The 17,112-nt window shown below is 39.7% G+C and overlaps 1 protein-coding gene across 1 annotated transcript; it reads left to right on the forward strand.

Annotated features, from left to right (window-relative positions):
* The first annotated feature begins 15,679 nt into the window (after nucleotides 1-15,679).
* On the forward strand, nucleotides 15,680-16,627 carry LOC101732927 (olfactory receptor 6M1-like). The gene has a single exon (XM_004911380.2). The coding sequence runs from the start codon at nucleotides 15,680-15,682 to the stop codon at nucleotides 16,625-16,627; it is 948 nt and encodes a 315-aa protein (XP_004911437.2).
* The last annotated feature ends 485 nt before the right edge of the window (nucleotides 16,628-17,112 follow it).

Genomic DNA, 17,112 nt, shown 5'->3' on the forward strand with positions numbered 1-17,112 from the left:
CTTCAGGGCTGAAACAGCAGATAAGGAGGTAGAAACAATAGGATTTCTACCTCCTTCTGCCGATTCAGCCCTGACGGCAGATTTTGCTCAGGCGCCTTCTATGGCGCCCAATCAAAATCTTTTAACCTATGCTAATGCGGTCAACAGGCTGAACATTTTCCATTTTAGGTGACAGTGACATGAAGGTTTTTGCACCAGGCAGAATCGGACTGGGATGTCCAGGGACCACTGGGTACCTGACTCAAGGGCCCACTGCTTCTCCCTGCTATGCCACGAGCTTCAGCCTCCCCCTCTTACATACTGTGAAAAAATAAAGATGGCCAATTACATTACACTTTGGAAAGCATGGCCATCTTTATGTTTTCACGGCAAGGCTGGGGGCAGAGCATATATATGCAAGGAGGCTCCAAACGCACTGGACATAAGAGGTTCGCTCAAACTTTATTGCTCCATTTAAAATCAGTACGCCTGGCGCGTTTCGTGTTTTTGCACATATCTTTATATGATGAGAGCGGAATTGACTGTTTTGGGGTCTGGTTGATGCCTATTGGGAGATAGACTCGGGGTATATACACCTGGGTCTCCATGCGGTACTTGGTACAAATAACTTTAACTATCTATCCCATTACTTAGAGCGTCTTAATTAACTAATTTATCATTTAACATTATTTACTTTTTATCATTTATTCCTTCGTTTTAGTGGGGGCAGAGCATAACAGGATCCCACCCTGTTTTTCCTGGTAGCCCAGTGTGCCAGTCCAACCCTGGCAATAGAAACAGAAAAAACTCTCCCTCCCACCTTATGACTACTCCTCATATAGACAAAGGATCACATGACATAGTTAACATGCTCAATGCATAAACAGCAGTGCTGCACCCACAAGTAGACGATAATATATAAACTGAAACTGAACAGTGATATCATATCCAATATAAAAATATAAATAATATGTTTCTATTTATGCTTGCAGATCCTAGAGATACCATAATTGGTAATTGCCATTTTTAAATGTTTAAACATTCTGACTTCCCTTTTTTTTAATTTCTCTTTAACCCTTTGGTTTTATCTCATATATTGGGTTCCTTCTCCTATTAACAACAATGGTCAGAATGAGTCTCAGTGTGTACAGTAGCCTTAGTTTATTTGGTCCCTGTGTTTACAACATGAACATGTAATAGAGACGAGAAAAAGGAGGGAAACCTTGAGTGGGCAGAATCTGTACTTCAAGCATTGCATTCAATGGAAAACATGAGAATCAGATCAAAAGTGCTATCAGTGCTATCTGCAAACTCTCTTACTGTTTAGCACATAATAGTAAATGGCTCTTGCTTCTCACCAAACATTGCATGTTTTATAGCTACATTCTGCTTTACCACTATATATTCTTCTTTTTAAGCTGCCTGTCCCAAAAGTAAAAAACAGTGGTAATTGTCAATACAGACAGATCTGATCCATAAGGTGTGTTAGTCATGTGTAGTACTTTTGGCACTACTTTTGGGGGCTGATTTACTAAGACACGAATTCGAATCCGAATTGGAAAAATTCCGATTGGAAAACGAACATTTTGCGACTTTTTCATTTTTGCGATTTTCTCGGCGACTTTACGACTTTTCGGAAATTATCGCGACTTTTTCGTTACCAATACGATTTGCGCGAAAAAACGCGAGTTTTTCGTAGCCATTCCGAAAGTTGCACAAAATCTGGCGATTTTTTTGTAGCGTTAAAACTTGCGCGAAACGTTGCGCCTTTTAAGTTAACGCTATGAAAAAAGGCGTGACTTTTCGCGCAAGTTTTAACACTACGAAAAAGGCGCGACTTTTCACACAAGTTTTAACGCTACAAAAAAATCGCGATTTTGCGCAACTTTCGGAATGGCTACGAAAAACTCGCGTTTTTTCGCGCAAATCGTATTGGTAACGAAAAAGTCGCGACAATTTTCCGAAAAAAATCGCAAAATACCAATCATTACGAAAAAAACGCAATCGGACGCATTCGGCCCGTTCGTGGGTTAGTAAATGTGCCCCTTAATGTTTGCCATGTAAGAACTGGTAAAGTTCTAAAATGAACCAGAGGCCTTCCTCGCACACCCTTGGCTCTCCAAAATAATTAGGCACCTGGTGCACACTGCTGGAGGGATCGGCACCCTCCCAAAATCCAAACTAGCAACAAATGCAATGGCACTCAGAGCTGCAAACGGGGCAAGCCCTTTAAAAAAATCTTTATTGCGGATTTTTTAAAGGGCTTGCCCCTTTTGCAGCTCTGAGTGCCATTGCATTTGTTGCAAAGTTATAAAATGACCCAGGTATGGTATGCCATTGAGTAAAATCACTGTTTAAGTGTAAAAAATGTGTAGAAATTGACAGTAAAATTTATACGGAATATGTAATTTAATGAATATAGCACTAATTTTATGCCAGTTTTGTACTTTTTTTTTTTAGCATAAAATTAAATTTTCATTATCTCAAAATCTGAATTCTTTCACTCTTAATGTAATTTTTGCTTATATGTATTATGGTTTCTGTAATATATATCAGGTTTATTTTAATGCCCTATATTTATTAACACTGGGGGTAGATAATCTTCATAAAATGCATTGGTTTGTGCACCAAATTGAACTCTTTTCAATTTAAATTTTTTTTTTTACTGTTTTTCTAAAATTTCCATTTAAATATTAATTTATTCCCTTTTTCCCTTCCTGCTGCTGAGAAATGACACTAATATATCAAACTGTAACATTTTAGATGGCAACCAGGTCTACCGAGCTCCTACTGGGGAACATGAGAAATAGGTAAAATAAAAAAAGTAAAAATGTATTCATCACATATATTTTAAAAAGCATAAAAAAGAAAGCTACTGAAAAATAAGCATTATTTTGGGTGTCAAATTTTTAAAAAAAATCTTTATTTGAGGTGTAATATTGGAAAGCAATTTGTTTTGGAAGGGTGACCTACCAATAAAAAAGCTACCTTTCTCAATATTTTAGTGACTTTTTTATTACCTTGTACATTTTAGCTTCACTTGTGGGGGACCAAAGCTGATTCAATAATGTAGCCTGTAAGACCCTTGCTCAGATCCCAAAGTAAAAGTTTGAGCCTGGGCACATGCATGGTAGTTTTCGATTTTTCAGCTCAAGTAATTTAATTGGACTGGGTTAAACCAATTCCCACTGATACTGAAGATCTCAATGGTATTGTGGGAAGATACTGCTGCTTAAATTGGCCCCAAGGGGGTGTAATTGCGGAAAACTGACTAAACAGAACTTTTTATATAGGTCACAGGAATGCCTAGCTTGAACCCTCCAACTCCATTTAAATATTATTTCCCAGAATTCCTTAGAGATACATTTGATGCTAAGGGATGCTGCCTGCATATACCTGACTATGTATGTATGCAGAGTTATACTTTGTATTTGTAGAGTAGAGAAGTTATGTAAAATGGTTTACTTAACCCTTTAAGTGCCAGCCGAATTCGTCATTTCGGTTCCCCCCAGTGCCAGACGTTTTTTAAGCATTTTGTACTCATTCACTTTAACAATGTTTTTTGGTAGGAAAACCTCCACGAAACTAGGGAAATTATATATCGTTTTTTTCGTCACTAATTGGGCTTCGACATACATACCAAATTTTATAACTTTTCTGGAGATATGATGTGTATTTTGGGTGAAATATGTAAAAAAAAAAATAAAATTATGAAAAATTTCTGTATATTTTGAGGTTTTTTTCCATAGAAAAGTTAATTTTACTCACTTTTTTTATTGTTTATAAAAGCCCTGATACTCCCAATTCCAACGATACCAAATATGTGGTGGTACCCCACAGTTCCTGTCCAGAAGTAACCCCCAAACTAAAGCAATACTTTGTACAATATCACACCAGAACAAAGCAGAAAAGCGCTTGTAACAGTTAATGCAGCATAACTTATATGTAAATCTAAAATATCCCCTCATGTTTGGTATCTTTAGAAACTACAGACCTTCAGGTTTCTAGGTGCAATGTAGTTTTCACTCAAAAGCCAAATACCTTTTGTCAGTGCATTGTGAAATTTGGAACTTTTTATGACATTTTTTTTTTTCTAAAACGTAAACTTGGACGCATGATCAAATGTGGATTTGACAAAAAAAAATCTCATAAAAATTTTCTAACAAAGGCATATTTGAAAGACAAACTTCTCCTGAATAAAATGATGCCCCATATGTATGGGTGCACATAAAGACATGGGCACCAAACACTCCAAAGCAGGGGCAATGCACAAGGGCAATTACAGCTAAAAATGTGGGGGCTGCGCTCTATGTGCACTTCCTGCAGTTTTTCAGTGTTAACCCCCCCTACCTGTGAAATAACCCCCACAAACTATATATTTCTGAAAAGTGCACACCTTCAGCTATTCAGAGACGCCACTCTCCTCTTTCTACATGGAAAATTGTGGCCGCAGTCCCTTGCAGAAGTCAGCGCTTTGGTCAGAAATCAAGGAAAAACCAGATACAAACCTAGATTTCTCCCCAAAATCTCCATGGCAACTACCAAAAACTTACTAAACCTCAATCTGCAAGTTCCCCTGAATAAAATGATACCCCATATGTATGGGTACACATAAAGACGTGGCCACCAAATGCCCCAAAACAGGGGCAATGCATAAGGGCAATTTCAGTTAAAATTTTGGGGGCTGCGCTCTATGTGCACTACCTGCAGTTTTTCAGTGTTAACCCCCCTACCTGTGAGATAACCCCCACAATCTATATATTTACGAAAAGTGCACACCTTCAGCTATTCAGAGACACCATTCTTCTCTTTCTACATGGAAAATTGTGGCCGCAGTCCCTTGCAGAAGTCAGCGCTTTGGTCAGAAATCAAGGAAAAACCAGATACAACCCTAGATTTTGGTCAGAAATCAAGGAAAAACCAGATAAAAACCTAGATTTCTCCCCAAAATCTCCATGGCAACTACCAAAAACTTACTAAACCTCAATCTGCAAGTTCCCCTGAATAAAACGATACCCCATATGTATGGGTACACATAAAGACGTGGCCACCAAATGCCCCCAAACAGGGGCAATGCATAAGGGGGGGCTGTGCTCTATGTGCTCTACCTGCAGTTATTTAGTCTAAACACCCCCATACCTGTGAAATAATCCCCGCAAACTATATATTTCTGAAAAGTGCACACCTTCAGCTATTCAGAGACGCCACTCTCCTCTTTCTACATGGAAAATTGTGGCCGCAGTCCCTTGCAGAAGTCAGCGCTTTGGTCAGAAATCAAGGAAAAACCAGATACAACCCTAGATTTTGGTCAGAAATCAAGGAAAAACCAGATAAAAAAACCTAGATTTCTCCCCAAAATCTCCATGGCAACTACCAAAAACTTACTAACCATCAATCTGCAAGTTCCCCTGAATAAAACGATACCTATGTCTGGTTGCACATAAGTACATGGCCACCAAACCTGAAAATGCATAATATTGGGCCTGCACTCTATGCACCCCTTTTTTTTTGCCTGCACCCGAATGAATGGGATACGCTCGGGTGCAGGCACATGTAGCCGATATACGCATGAAAACGCGTGAGAATGCAAAGTCTCGCGTTTTCATGCGTATATCGGCTACATGTGTCTGCACCCGAGCGTATCCCATTCATTCGGGTGCAGGCACAAGTAGCAGGCGTAGGGCTGAATTTTCGGCAAGCGTTTTTCCACTTGCTGAAAAAATCAGCCCTACGCCATGTGTGGCATCAGCCTAACCCTTGGCAATAGAAACTACCAGAACAATCTTAGCACCTCTGGACCTTTCTAGAACAACTGAAATCAAATGAAGTTAAAATGGAATAAAACCACTAAAAGCAATCAAAGAACAATAGTTGCAATGAAATCGGTAAGAGCCCTGGATCCACCAATGTCACTGCAAAAGCAACCTTTTTGGGGGCACTAAACACACAAAGAACAATGCAAAGATAAAACACCATAAAATCAGTAAAATCCAATAAAACCACCTAAACCAACAGAAGAACAATAATTGCAATGAAATCGGTGGTCAGAGCCCTGGATCCACCAACGTCACTGCAAATTCAGCACCCAATAGCAATAAAAAAGTTACAGTGCAATAGAATAATTCAAAAACAGAAATCAATTATGAAAATGCCAAAAAAACACTAAAATGCAACCAAATAAATCAGATAATTATAGAGCAAGATCAGAAATAAAGTTTTAGTAAAAAAAAAAGACTGCCAGAGAAAGCAAAGAAAGAAAGAAAAGAAAAGAAAAGAAAAGAAAGAAAGAAAAAAAAAAAAAAAAAAGTGTAAGTGTAAGTGTGTGTGTAAGTGTCTGTGTGTGCTTGGGAAAGTTGTAAATAAGTGTGTATGTGTACAAAAGTGAAATAATGACAAAGATAGAAGAAAAAATGGAAAAAAAAATAATTTTTTTTTAGACAGTTGAGATAGAAATAAGCAAAATAAACAGTGGTAGAGAGTTGTAGTTCAGCTTACCCAAGGCAGGCAGGCGATCAGAGGCGATCAGGGGCGATAAATCCAGCAGGAAGGCAGCAGGGGAGCTCCATCCAGTCCAACGTGCGCAGCAGGAGTGAGGGAGCCGACAGTAGGCGGCGATATTTAAAGGGACAGCAGTGGACACGTCATCAACGCGTGCCCACTGCTGTCATTGGATGGAGGACCCGATCGCCGGCGCTGGGGGACCGGATCGGTGAGTATGTCTTCCTCTGCTCGTTGCCTAGGGGGATCTGAGGGGTTTACAAGCGCTGCGCTGCTTTAAAAGCGAGCACAGCGCTTGTAAACCCGACAGTGCCATTGGACGTAGATTCTACGTCCCATGGCACTTTGGTCCTTTAGTGCCTTGGACGTAGAATCTACGTCCCATGGCACTTAAAGGGTTAAACCAGGTAAATTAGCACAGTGATTAGAACAATAAACTATAGAAAGGCAAAAGAAACAACTCCACAGCAAAATATGTTTTCATCAAACTTGTCACATAATTGACCTATTACCGACAGATATTTCATGTATACACTATTTTGATGTATATATATATTTTTTTTTATTAGTGTAACTTTCAAATCTGAAACACACTTTTTACAGACCACCCTTGGGGCAGATTTACTAATCCCCGAACATCCGAAAAGCGTCCGAATAAGTTTTTTTCCGTAATGATCGGTATTTTTTTTCGATTTTTTTCCGTCGCCGTCGCGACTTTTTCGCAAATTGTCGTGACTTTTTACTCGCCGTCACGACTTTTCCGTGAATTGTAGCAAATTTTTCGTCATTGTCGTGAAAAAATCTTACTGACGCGCCGAGTACGAAAGTTTCGGATTCATTTAAGCTTCAGTATCGTGACTTTCCTTGGGCCAGGTTGGAGCTGCAGAGTGCCATTGAGCCCTATGGGAGACTTTCCTTGGGCCGGGTTGGAGCTGCAGAGTGCCATTGAGCCCTATGGGAGACTTTCCTTGGGCTGGGTTGGAGCTGCAGAGTGCCATTGAGCCCTATGGGAGACTTTCCTTGGGCCAGGTTGGAGCTGCAGAGTGCCATTGAGCCCTATGGGAGACTTTCCTTGGGCCAGGTTGGAGCTGCAGAGTGCCATTGAGCCCTATGGGAGACTTTCCTTGGGCCAGGTTGGAGCTGCAGAGTGCCATTGAGTCCTATGGGAGACTTTCCTTGGGCCAGGTTGGAGCTGCAGAGTGCCATTGAGCCCTATGGGAGACTTTCCTTGGGCCAGGTTGGAGCTGCAGAGTGCCATTGAGCCCTATGGGAGACTTTCCTTGGGCCAGGTTGGAGCTGCAGAGTGCCATTGAGCCCTATGGGAGACTTCCCTTGGGCCAGGTTGGAGCTGCAGAGTGCCATTGAGCCCTATGGGAGACTTTCCTTGGGCCGGGTTGGAGCTGCAGAGTGCCATTGAGCCCTATGGGAGACTTTCCTTGGGCCAGGTTGGAGCTGCAGAGTGCCAGAGTCCTATGGGAGGCTTCCAAAATCATGCAAAGTTGGAAAGGTTTGCCCGCCGTTTACGAGCGCTCAATACAAAAAAGTCGCGACAATTCGCGGAAAAGTAGCGCCGGCGACGAAAAAAAATCGCAAAAAATACGAAGAAGTTGCAAAATGTTCGTTTTCAATCCAATTTTTTCCCATTTGGGATTCGGATTCATGGATTAGTAAATGTGCCCCTTAGTGTGCAACCTTCTCATTATAATTGCAGTTTTTAATGACTTAACGCTCCATAGCCCAATGTATTTATTCATCAGTGTATTTTCCTTCATTTCCATCTGCTATACCTCTGTCATCTTCCCTGGACTTCTGCATGACCTGTGCTCAGAGGACAAGCGTATCTCACTTTCATTTTGTGTTGCACCCTTCTGCCTCTACATTTCTCATGTCTGCAACATTAGACATACCTTTGTATGTGCAAGCATACTGGTCACCACTAGGTGTCACTAATTCCACTTATAAATGTTGCATGCAAACGCACAAGTGAGAAACATACAATAATGTTACCAAGTGTAGACTGTGTTTAAGGACAAACAGATATGTTTTGATTTGTAGGCAGAAGGAGGAGGCCTTTGTTATATGACCAGCTTATTAAATAAAGCACAACTGCTACTGTCCTCAGCTATGAGACTTATGATATGAAAAGCAGCTTTACATAAAAAAATATTTTCATCACTTTGGGACTGTGGGCTTGCTTTCATAGTTGAGCAGTGGCTGGGAGGGCAGACTGAAGCCAGTTAGGTTATGAAGTTTGGTGAGAATGCTAATTTGCTCTCGTAGACAGTGTGGTATTTTCTATAGGGGCATCTATATATAATTTAAGGGGGTATAATCTAATGCTGTAGTCCTAAAAAGGAGCTTAAATTCATAAAAACCCATAAAAACAGCAGCATCTACAAATAAGGCCCTGATCTACCAGCATAACAGCTCCTAAAGATGTGCTGTGTCCAACCCTGTGGAAACTGCTGCACAAGAAATTATAAAAGAAAAAGGTAGATAGGGAAAGTAAACCCAAAAGTCAAATTTAGTCTAATAAAAGAATTAGCTTTCCATTCCCATGTATGTTCCGTACAAATTTACAGTAGGCATTAGTAAATACATATTTACTGTGCAAACAATGTGTGATATGTGCAAGGTTTGGGGCATTCCTGCCTCCCTTCCTCAGCTACAGATCAGCACCCCGAAACATTAAAACAACAGAATATGTGTAATTAATATATACTAAAAGTTTCTTATAATTACAATTTTTTAAAGTAGACAAACATGGAATATTGGTTTACATCCCCTTTCATTTAAACGGTACTCAGGAGATCACTTTAAGCAATAGTGTTTTAAATATGCAATATGGGTTTATGTCCACATATAGAATAAACAACTGTGCAACTGCTGGCAGGGCCCAGGAGTATAAAGGGCCCAGAGGGGCCCATTACTGACGACAACTTTATAGCATGTTCAACACTAAAATAGAGTACAGAAGAATACTAGGCTGCTAGCGTAGAGGTGCTTTATCCTAGAAAGCCCAGAATACAGTGGACTAAAGTAATCTACTTTAAAATAAAGTTATACTGGTTTAGAGTTTTGGGTGCATGTTTACTTAGACTGGAGATAAACATCACTGGTGTTGTTGCCCATAGCAACCAATCAGATTTTTTTTCATTTCTAACTTGCACGTGACTGTTCAAATCAAATTGCTGATTGGTTGCTATGGGCAACATCACCAGGTATATTTATTTCCAATCTAATTAACACACCCTAATATGTGAGCAAAGGTTCTCATTCATCCAGGTCATGGTATATCTGTAGTAATAAATCAAGTGAACTTGCTGTGTTTTCTTTAAGAAGTTTCCCCAGTCATTTGACTTTCTTCTCAATTTCTGAATGGAGTAAACCAAATAACACAAGTCAGATAACACAGCAAGTCTAGTTGATTTGACTTATTACTACAGATATAACAGTTTTAAATTATTTTCAAAACTGCAATTGTAACTAAAAGCAATATCTGACAGTTTACATTCTCTGCCCTCCTGGCTCTGTTTCCTAAATCAGTGTAGCAAGCCAGCCGATTAAAGCTGATTAAAATACCTAGAAAAGAACTGACTCCTGTTACATTGTTTTAAGGTCAAAGAAAAAAACACTGCATTTAATAGCAATTACATTTATCAATGCCTGTAAGACCACTGTAAACCTTTAATTAATGTACATTGGATAGTGTGGAATATATATTTCTTTCATTATGCAAAAAAAACAGTTTTTTTTGGATGGATAACCTACTTGCCACTTCTGGAAGAAGTGTTTGAGCAGATTAAAAGCATCCTGCAGGAAGAGGGTGTAAAACCGTTGCAGTGATGTAGAGAGGTCAGGTTGCCTCAGCTATCTTTCAAGCAAGGTTTCTGTTATATTCATGCACCCCATCTGGGAATTGGGAAGATAGTGTTTAAGGCAGCTGTAAGAACCTAAACAGCATTTGTTTGTGCAGCTCGAAGTCTTCCTGTAATTGCGTGACCCAAGTGGCTGCGTCAGGAAGTGACCAAAAGTGAGGGAGAGTATCATTGCTCTACAGTAAGGACCCACTAATTCACCCTGTGGCCCTTTGGAAGACCATGACTACTGTTTTCATTCAGGGTGTATGTGGGTATATGGAGGAGAGGCCCCTATGCAGCTGGTTTGCCAGGGCCACGAACAAGGAGAATACCCCCTCCTTGAGGACCGCCTCTTGAGTGTGCGGATTAGGGTTCAGACATCAACAGGTGGAGCCCAGTTGACTGGCATGAAAATACAATGGAAAGTTAAGTAAGGCCATGCCCCCTCTATATCCTAGGGCTTAAAGGGTCTGTCACTTGATTCCTGCCCAAACAAATCCCAGTATATGACTGGTAAATTATGGAAAGCATAAAGAAACTTGGGCAGGAAAATAATTTCCACCATATTAGTGCAGCATGGTAGAGACAGGGGTAGACTAGTCCAGTTTGGAGTTGACGCTAAGGTCTAAGTATTTTGAAAGGTCTCTATGATTTACAATACCTAGGTACCTGAAACAGTCCACCCAATGTAGAAGTGGGCCACAATCCACATGCGCTTCAGGCTTAATGGGAAAGACAGGGAATCCCTTGGGTCTACTAGGTAGGCACAAATGTCATCCACATATAGCAAAAGTTTTTTCCTCCTATCTCTGCATTTGCAGTGCTTTGTGTTGGGATTTGCTCAAATATTTATGGTGAAGGGCTTAATTGTGAGTGCAAAAAGGAGGGGGGGATAGTGGAGACCCATGTCTGGTCCCTCTCACAATGGGAAACTCCTGAGACAGACCTGAGTTCACCTGTATTCTGGTTCTGGGGGAGTCATATAGGGCCCTGACCCATGTTATGTAATTGTTACCTATAGCAAAGCAGGCTAAGATTTGTAGGGCCATTCCATGGTATTGAAGGCTTTTTTAGTGTCCAGGGACACTACCACTCTCTCCCTAACATTCTGATGTCTGGATGTTATGTTCAAATGTAGGCACCTGATATTGATGTCTGTTCCCTTGTTGGGCATGAAACCTGTGCAGTCCGAGCACACTAGGTGGGCGATTCATGAAATCACAAGTTTGAATCCCAAATGGGATAAATTCGGATTGGATACGATAATTTCTTAAGATCACAAATATCACGAATATGCTTACGAAAAAATCGTATTAGTCACGATAATATCGCATTGGCAAAATTTTCATACCGAACAATCGTAAAATGCAGGAAAACCTTTCCGACTTTAATCCTTCTGTGCATGATTTTGGAAGCCAGCCATAGGACTCAATGGCACTCTGCAGCTCCAACATGGCCCAAGGAAAGTCTCCCATAGGACTCAATGGCACTCTGCAGCTCCAACCCGGCCCAAGGGAAGTCTCCCATAGGGCTCAATGGCACTCTGCAGCTCCAACCCGGCCCAAGGAAAGTCTCCCATAGGACTCAATGGCACTCTGCAGCTCCAACCCGGCCCAAGGGAAGTCTCCCATAGGACTCAATGGCACTCTGCAGCTCCAACCCGGCCCAAGGGAAGTCTCCCATAGGACTCAATGGCACTCTGCAGCTCCAACCTGGCCCAAGGAAAGTCTCCCATAGGGCTCAATGGCACTCTGCAGCTCCAACCTGGCCCAAGGAAAGTCTCCCATAGGGCTCAATGGCACTCTGCAGCTCCAACCTGGCCCAAGGGAAGTCTCCCATAGGGCTCAATGGCACTCTGCAGCTCCAACCCGGCCCAAGGAAAGTCTCCCATAGGGCTCAATGGCACTCTGCAGCTCCAACCTGGCCCAAGGAAAGTCTCCCATAGGGCTCAATGGCACTCTGCAGCTCCAACCTGGCCCAAGGAAAGTCTCCCATAGGGCTCAATGGCACTCTGCAGCTCCAACCTGGCCCAAGGAAAGTCACGATAATGAAGCTTGAATGAATCCGAAACTTTCTTACTCGGCGCGACAACACGATTTTGTTGCACAAATTTTGACCAAAGTACGAAAAAGTCGTGAAAGTGCCAAAAAAGTTGTGGAAAATACGCTCGGAGTGTACTTGGATTAGTAAATCTCCCCCTAGGTGTTCTATTACAAGTTTAAAATGGTTTGCCAGGATTTTGTAAAAAAAATCTGAGTTATGGAGAAAGATCCTACAATTTTCAGGTGGTTTGCCTTCTTCAAAAATTGAGGCCATGGTGGGCTGTTTTGAGGTGTCTGAAAAAGGAATGTTTATGATCATAACTGTATCTAAAAAACCCTGTTTTTAAATGTAAATGCACTTGCATAGATAACAAATTACTAATAAAACTGGACCAGGGAATGTACATTGATCAATCCCCCCTCTGTTGTATCTTTGTAGATAATTTGGACAGATCAGTTGTACTTATTGTACATACTTTAACTCAGCCTCAGGAATTCTCCCACAACCCCCTTTTTGTATATTTTTGTTTCAGTGTAATACTTTCATATAGTTTTCCTTCTGTGGTTAGCTATACTCTATGTATATAAACCTTAACACTTGTTTTAGAACCCCCTTCTGTTTTTCTATTACAGTAGAACCCTTATTTTAGTTGTATCAGGAGACTATAAAAATTGGTGTAAAATCTGGGAAACACATTACGCATTATATATTGGTGGCATCACAAAAACAATTAGGCTATGTCTACATTTAAATATACAACTTGGTATGACCAAGTCTCAGAGGTACCAACCCCCTACTACATGCCACAATGGCCTCAGGATGAAACAAATCACCGCTGCCTCCCAGGATCCATAATATAACAGAAAACAGGTATTTTCTTAAACAACTTTGTCCAGAACTGGTGAACTCAAATGTAAATAATTTATACTGGTTACATTGAAAGTTTTATATTATATTCTTTATTTTATTTTGATTAAATTATAGGTCGGATTTCCACCATGACACACATGGTAATATGGCACACCTAAGTGTGAGACAGTCAATTACCCTATCGCCCATACATCCGCTAACTTATTAATAAGCTTATTAATACAACTGCCTTGAATATTAAGACTACTAGATACGAGACAATCTTTACATACTATTATATCAAACATATCAAAACCTTTGTCATACTGTTTTCTTTTGCAATGGCCATTATTTTACAAATGTGGAATTCGATTGTTACAAAAAATAATAAAAGCAATTTAAAAAAAAAAATTAGGGTATGGCAAATTGAGGTGTCACTGCATCTGTATAAAACTACAAGATTCCCATAAGCCTAAGATGACCTGTAAGCCTAAGAGGTCACAGAGAGGGGCACATTCCTATGGTTTTTTCATATCATATAACATTGTACACATGTAGGTTTCTTATGTTGTTAATGTATATGTAAAAATGGAATTGGTATCCAGTTTAGGGTTAAGAATATGGTTAATTCCTGTTTGCACAAACAGGATAGGAAAATACAAGATGAACCCAAGAGTACTGTTATATGCCATTCCCCTAGAGTTAGCTTCACCTTATAAATTCTTCTATACTTGGCTGCCAGATTTCCCTTGCAGGAACATTTTGCTGGAATGTTAAACATATTATTTCATATCATGTAAGAAAGGTGAGATCTGTCAGTAGCAGAAGGGACATCTATATGCATGGTGGGCACTAGATACAAAAATAATGGTAAATATATACTGTGCACTTCCATTTTATTGGTCAGGTGTAGCTGGTTTTCAATACTGAACGGTTTGTGTTCATTCCTGGTACATAGTTTGTTTTTGGTCAACTTTAAAATTATCCAGTGGAATTATACAGCAACATTACTCCATTCAAATATAAGTTGGGTTCGTTAACATTTGAGAAGACATGCTTCTTCCTGAAGTGATTATACTGGCAGAAATAGCAGGGAAGAGTTGGATGCCTTCTAGCAAGTGAGAATTGGCAAGGCTACCTATACTAACAAGACTCAGACTGAGACATACCTGTACTTCAAATATTTTTTTAACATTTTTCTGTATAAATTTCAAGCTAGGCGGGATTTACTTGGGTAAATGTTAAACATGAGGTTTATAATGTATGTCATTTTATATCCTTAACTACTATAAGGCTCATGTAAAAAGACAAGCACAAGTGGACTACTGCTAGAAAAGACCCAAATTATGCTTGCATTGATGCCATTCACAAAGGTATTTCCAAGCATTCATGTTCCATGCACCGACTACTGCAGCACTGACTAGTGCCTTGTTATTCATCTAGCCTGTGTGGGTGCACATGGATACTGGCAAATCCTGATATTACTGCCACCCTAAACATGCCTATAATTACATAGTTTTACTAGAGGGTTGTATCCATAGCATGTGCACAGTGAATAGGATGCTAATGTAATTAAAAATGGTGCATGTCATTAATGATATGCTTGATTTTTCACCATAAATTGTGACTGATTTGTCAAAAGTTGCATCGAAAATTTTGACAGGTTGGGCAACCTAGTGTGCACCCACAGCAATGTGGGGACTCTAATTCTGCATTGTGGGCAAAAAAAAAACATGTTGAACAGTGTCCAAAAAGTGCACTTTGTGCTATGAGCTATAAGCTGTGTTTGTAAAAGGAGCCTAAGGGGGGAATGTAATAAAAGTTTGTCACTGAAATTATTCGAAATGCAAAAATGTATGCCTCTGTGTGATCAAATTTGCTTTTGTGTAAATTTAGTATGGGCTTTGCAAACATGGAAATGGTTTAGCAACCACTTCCGACAGTGGAAGAAAGTTATGAATTTTATTGTTTGCAAGATTACAGCTCCCTGACATTTCTATTGCTAAAAACACTCCCACTTAATAGTAAAAATCCAAGTTTGGCTCACCCAATAATTCCTCCGGTTACACTGAGTAGGCGAAACAATAGGTTATCTAAAAGCAGTTCTAATGTGCAAAGTGTAATTTAGTAACTACTGCTATGGGAAACACATGTAATACTGACTGCATTCCGACCCAGCTAAAACATCTTTCTAATAGATGGATTCTGAAAACCCCTTCTGATATCAGAAAAATGGTATGGCATTATAGAATGGAAGAGAAGAACTACAGTAAAAAGAAAAAGCTTGGATTGTTTTAAAGAAACACATCTGAATGGGAGAAGCATAATTGCATTTTACTCTCATTTATCCGTAACATTTTAGTGCATTATACACAATTTTTTTACAAAGTAAAAAAACCTGGCATGAACTCCACCCATACTGGTACCATAATGTCTGTAGGAAGAATAAAATGGAAAATAAGAGCAGTGTGACATATTTTTTCCTTGCTGGATTCTCTGTTTCTGTGGAACTGCAGCTGTTTCTATTTGTGGTTTTTCTTACCGTTTATCTCCTTACTGTGACTGCCAATGTTGCCATAATTAGTTTGGTCCGGTCAGACTCAAGGCTTCACACTCCTATGTATTTCTTGTTAGGCCAGTTGTCTTTCCTGGAGATCTGGTACACATCAACCATTGTCCCTAAACTCTTGACCAATTTGGCAGGCTGGAAATATATATCTTTGTCTGGTTGCCTGAGTCAAACTTATTTCTACTTCTCATTGGGTTCCACAGAATTTTTTCTGCTGGCCGTGATGGCTATAGATCGTTACCTGGCTATATGCAACCCTTTGCGCTATACATCTATCATGAATGGTCAGGTGTGTATAATTGCAGCTTCCTCTTGCTGGTTACTCGCCTTTTTCTCTGTCTTTTTCTTGGTGTTTTTAATATCGCAGCTAAATTTCTGCCAGCCCACCATCATTAACCATTTCTTCTGTGATATTCCACCTCTTCTTAGACTGTCTTGCACGGAAACCTTTTTGGAGGATATTATGGTTTTCTTTTTTGCTTGTAGTATTATCCTTACCTCCCTGTTTCTTACAGTTGTATCCTACATTCTCATCATTTCTACCATCTATAAAATTCCCTCCAACAAAGGGCGGAAAAAGGCCTTTTCCACTTGTGCTTCCCATTTCAGTGTTGTCTCCATTTTGTATGGGACAGTCATTTTTATCTATGTAAGGCCAAATGTTTCAAATTCAGTGGATGTCAACAAGGTTCTGGGTATTTTCAACACTGTGGTGACACCCCTGCTTAACCCTGTCATTTATTGTCTGAGAAATAAAGAAGTTAAAATGGCTCTAAGGAAAGTAATGAAAAAGAAGTTGGGAACCACCAAGATATGCAATTTTAGATAAGGATTGGCTAGATGAATAAAACACAATGAATCTTTCTGCTTTTCACAGATTTTATTACGTACTTCAATGAAACAGGTTGATCACTGGTTTTTCTTTAAATACTGCATAATTAAAAAGACTGGAAGAATGCATAATCCCCTTTGAGCATGTCAGACTTATCTTCTAAAGGCTGAAATAGAATAACACAAAACTACATAACCCTATTCATGACACTTATTAGCCAAAATTCAAATGTGTGAATCTTAGCGTTTTTTCAATTCAAATGAACTCAAAAGTTTAGAAATTGATCAAATAAAATGGTAAAAAAAAACAGAGACATGAACGCATCAAATTCACAGTCTACCCAACAATTTTAATTGGTCTATAAACCCACAAGCTTTTAGATGTTTTAGAATCGAGTTTCCCCTTAATAAACATTGAACATTCAAGTTTTGGAAACCCTATTCCAAATTTGGGAGCATAAAAATTTGAATTGTGGCTAAAAT

Source organism: Xenopus tropicalis, chromosome 1 (assembly GCF_000004195.4).
Source record: "Xenopus tropicalis strain Nigerian chromosome 1, UCB_Xtro_10.0, whole genome shotgun sequence".
NCBI classification, from domain to species: Eukaryota; Metazoa; Chordata; class Amphibia; order Anura; family Pipidae; genus Xenopus; species Xenopus tropicalis.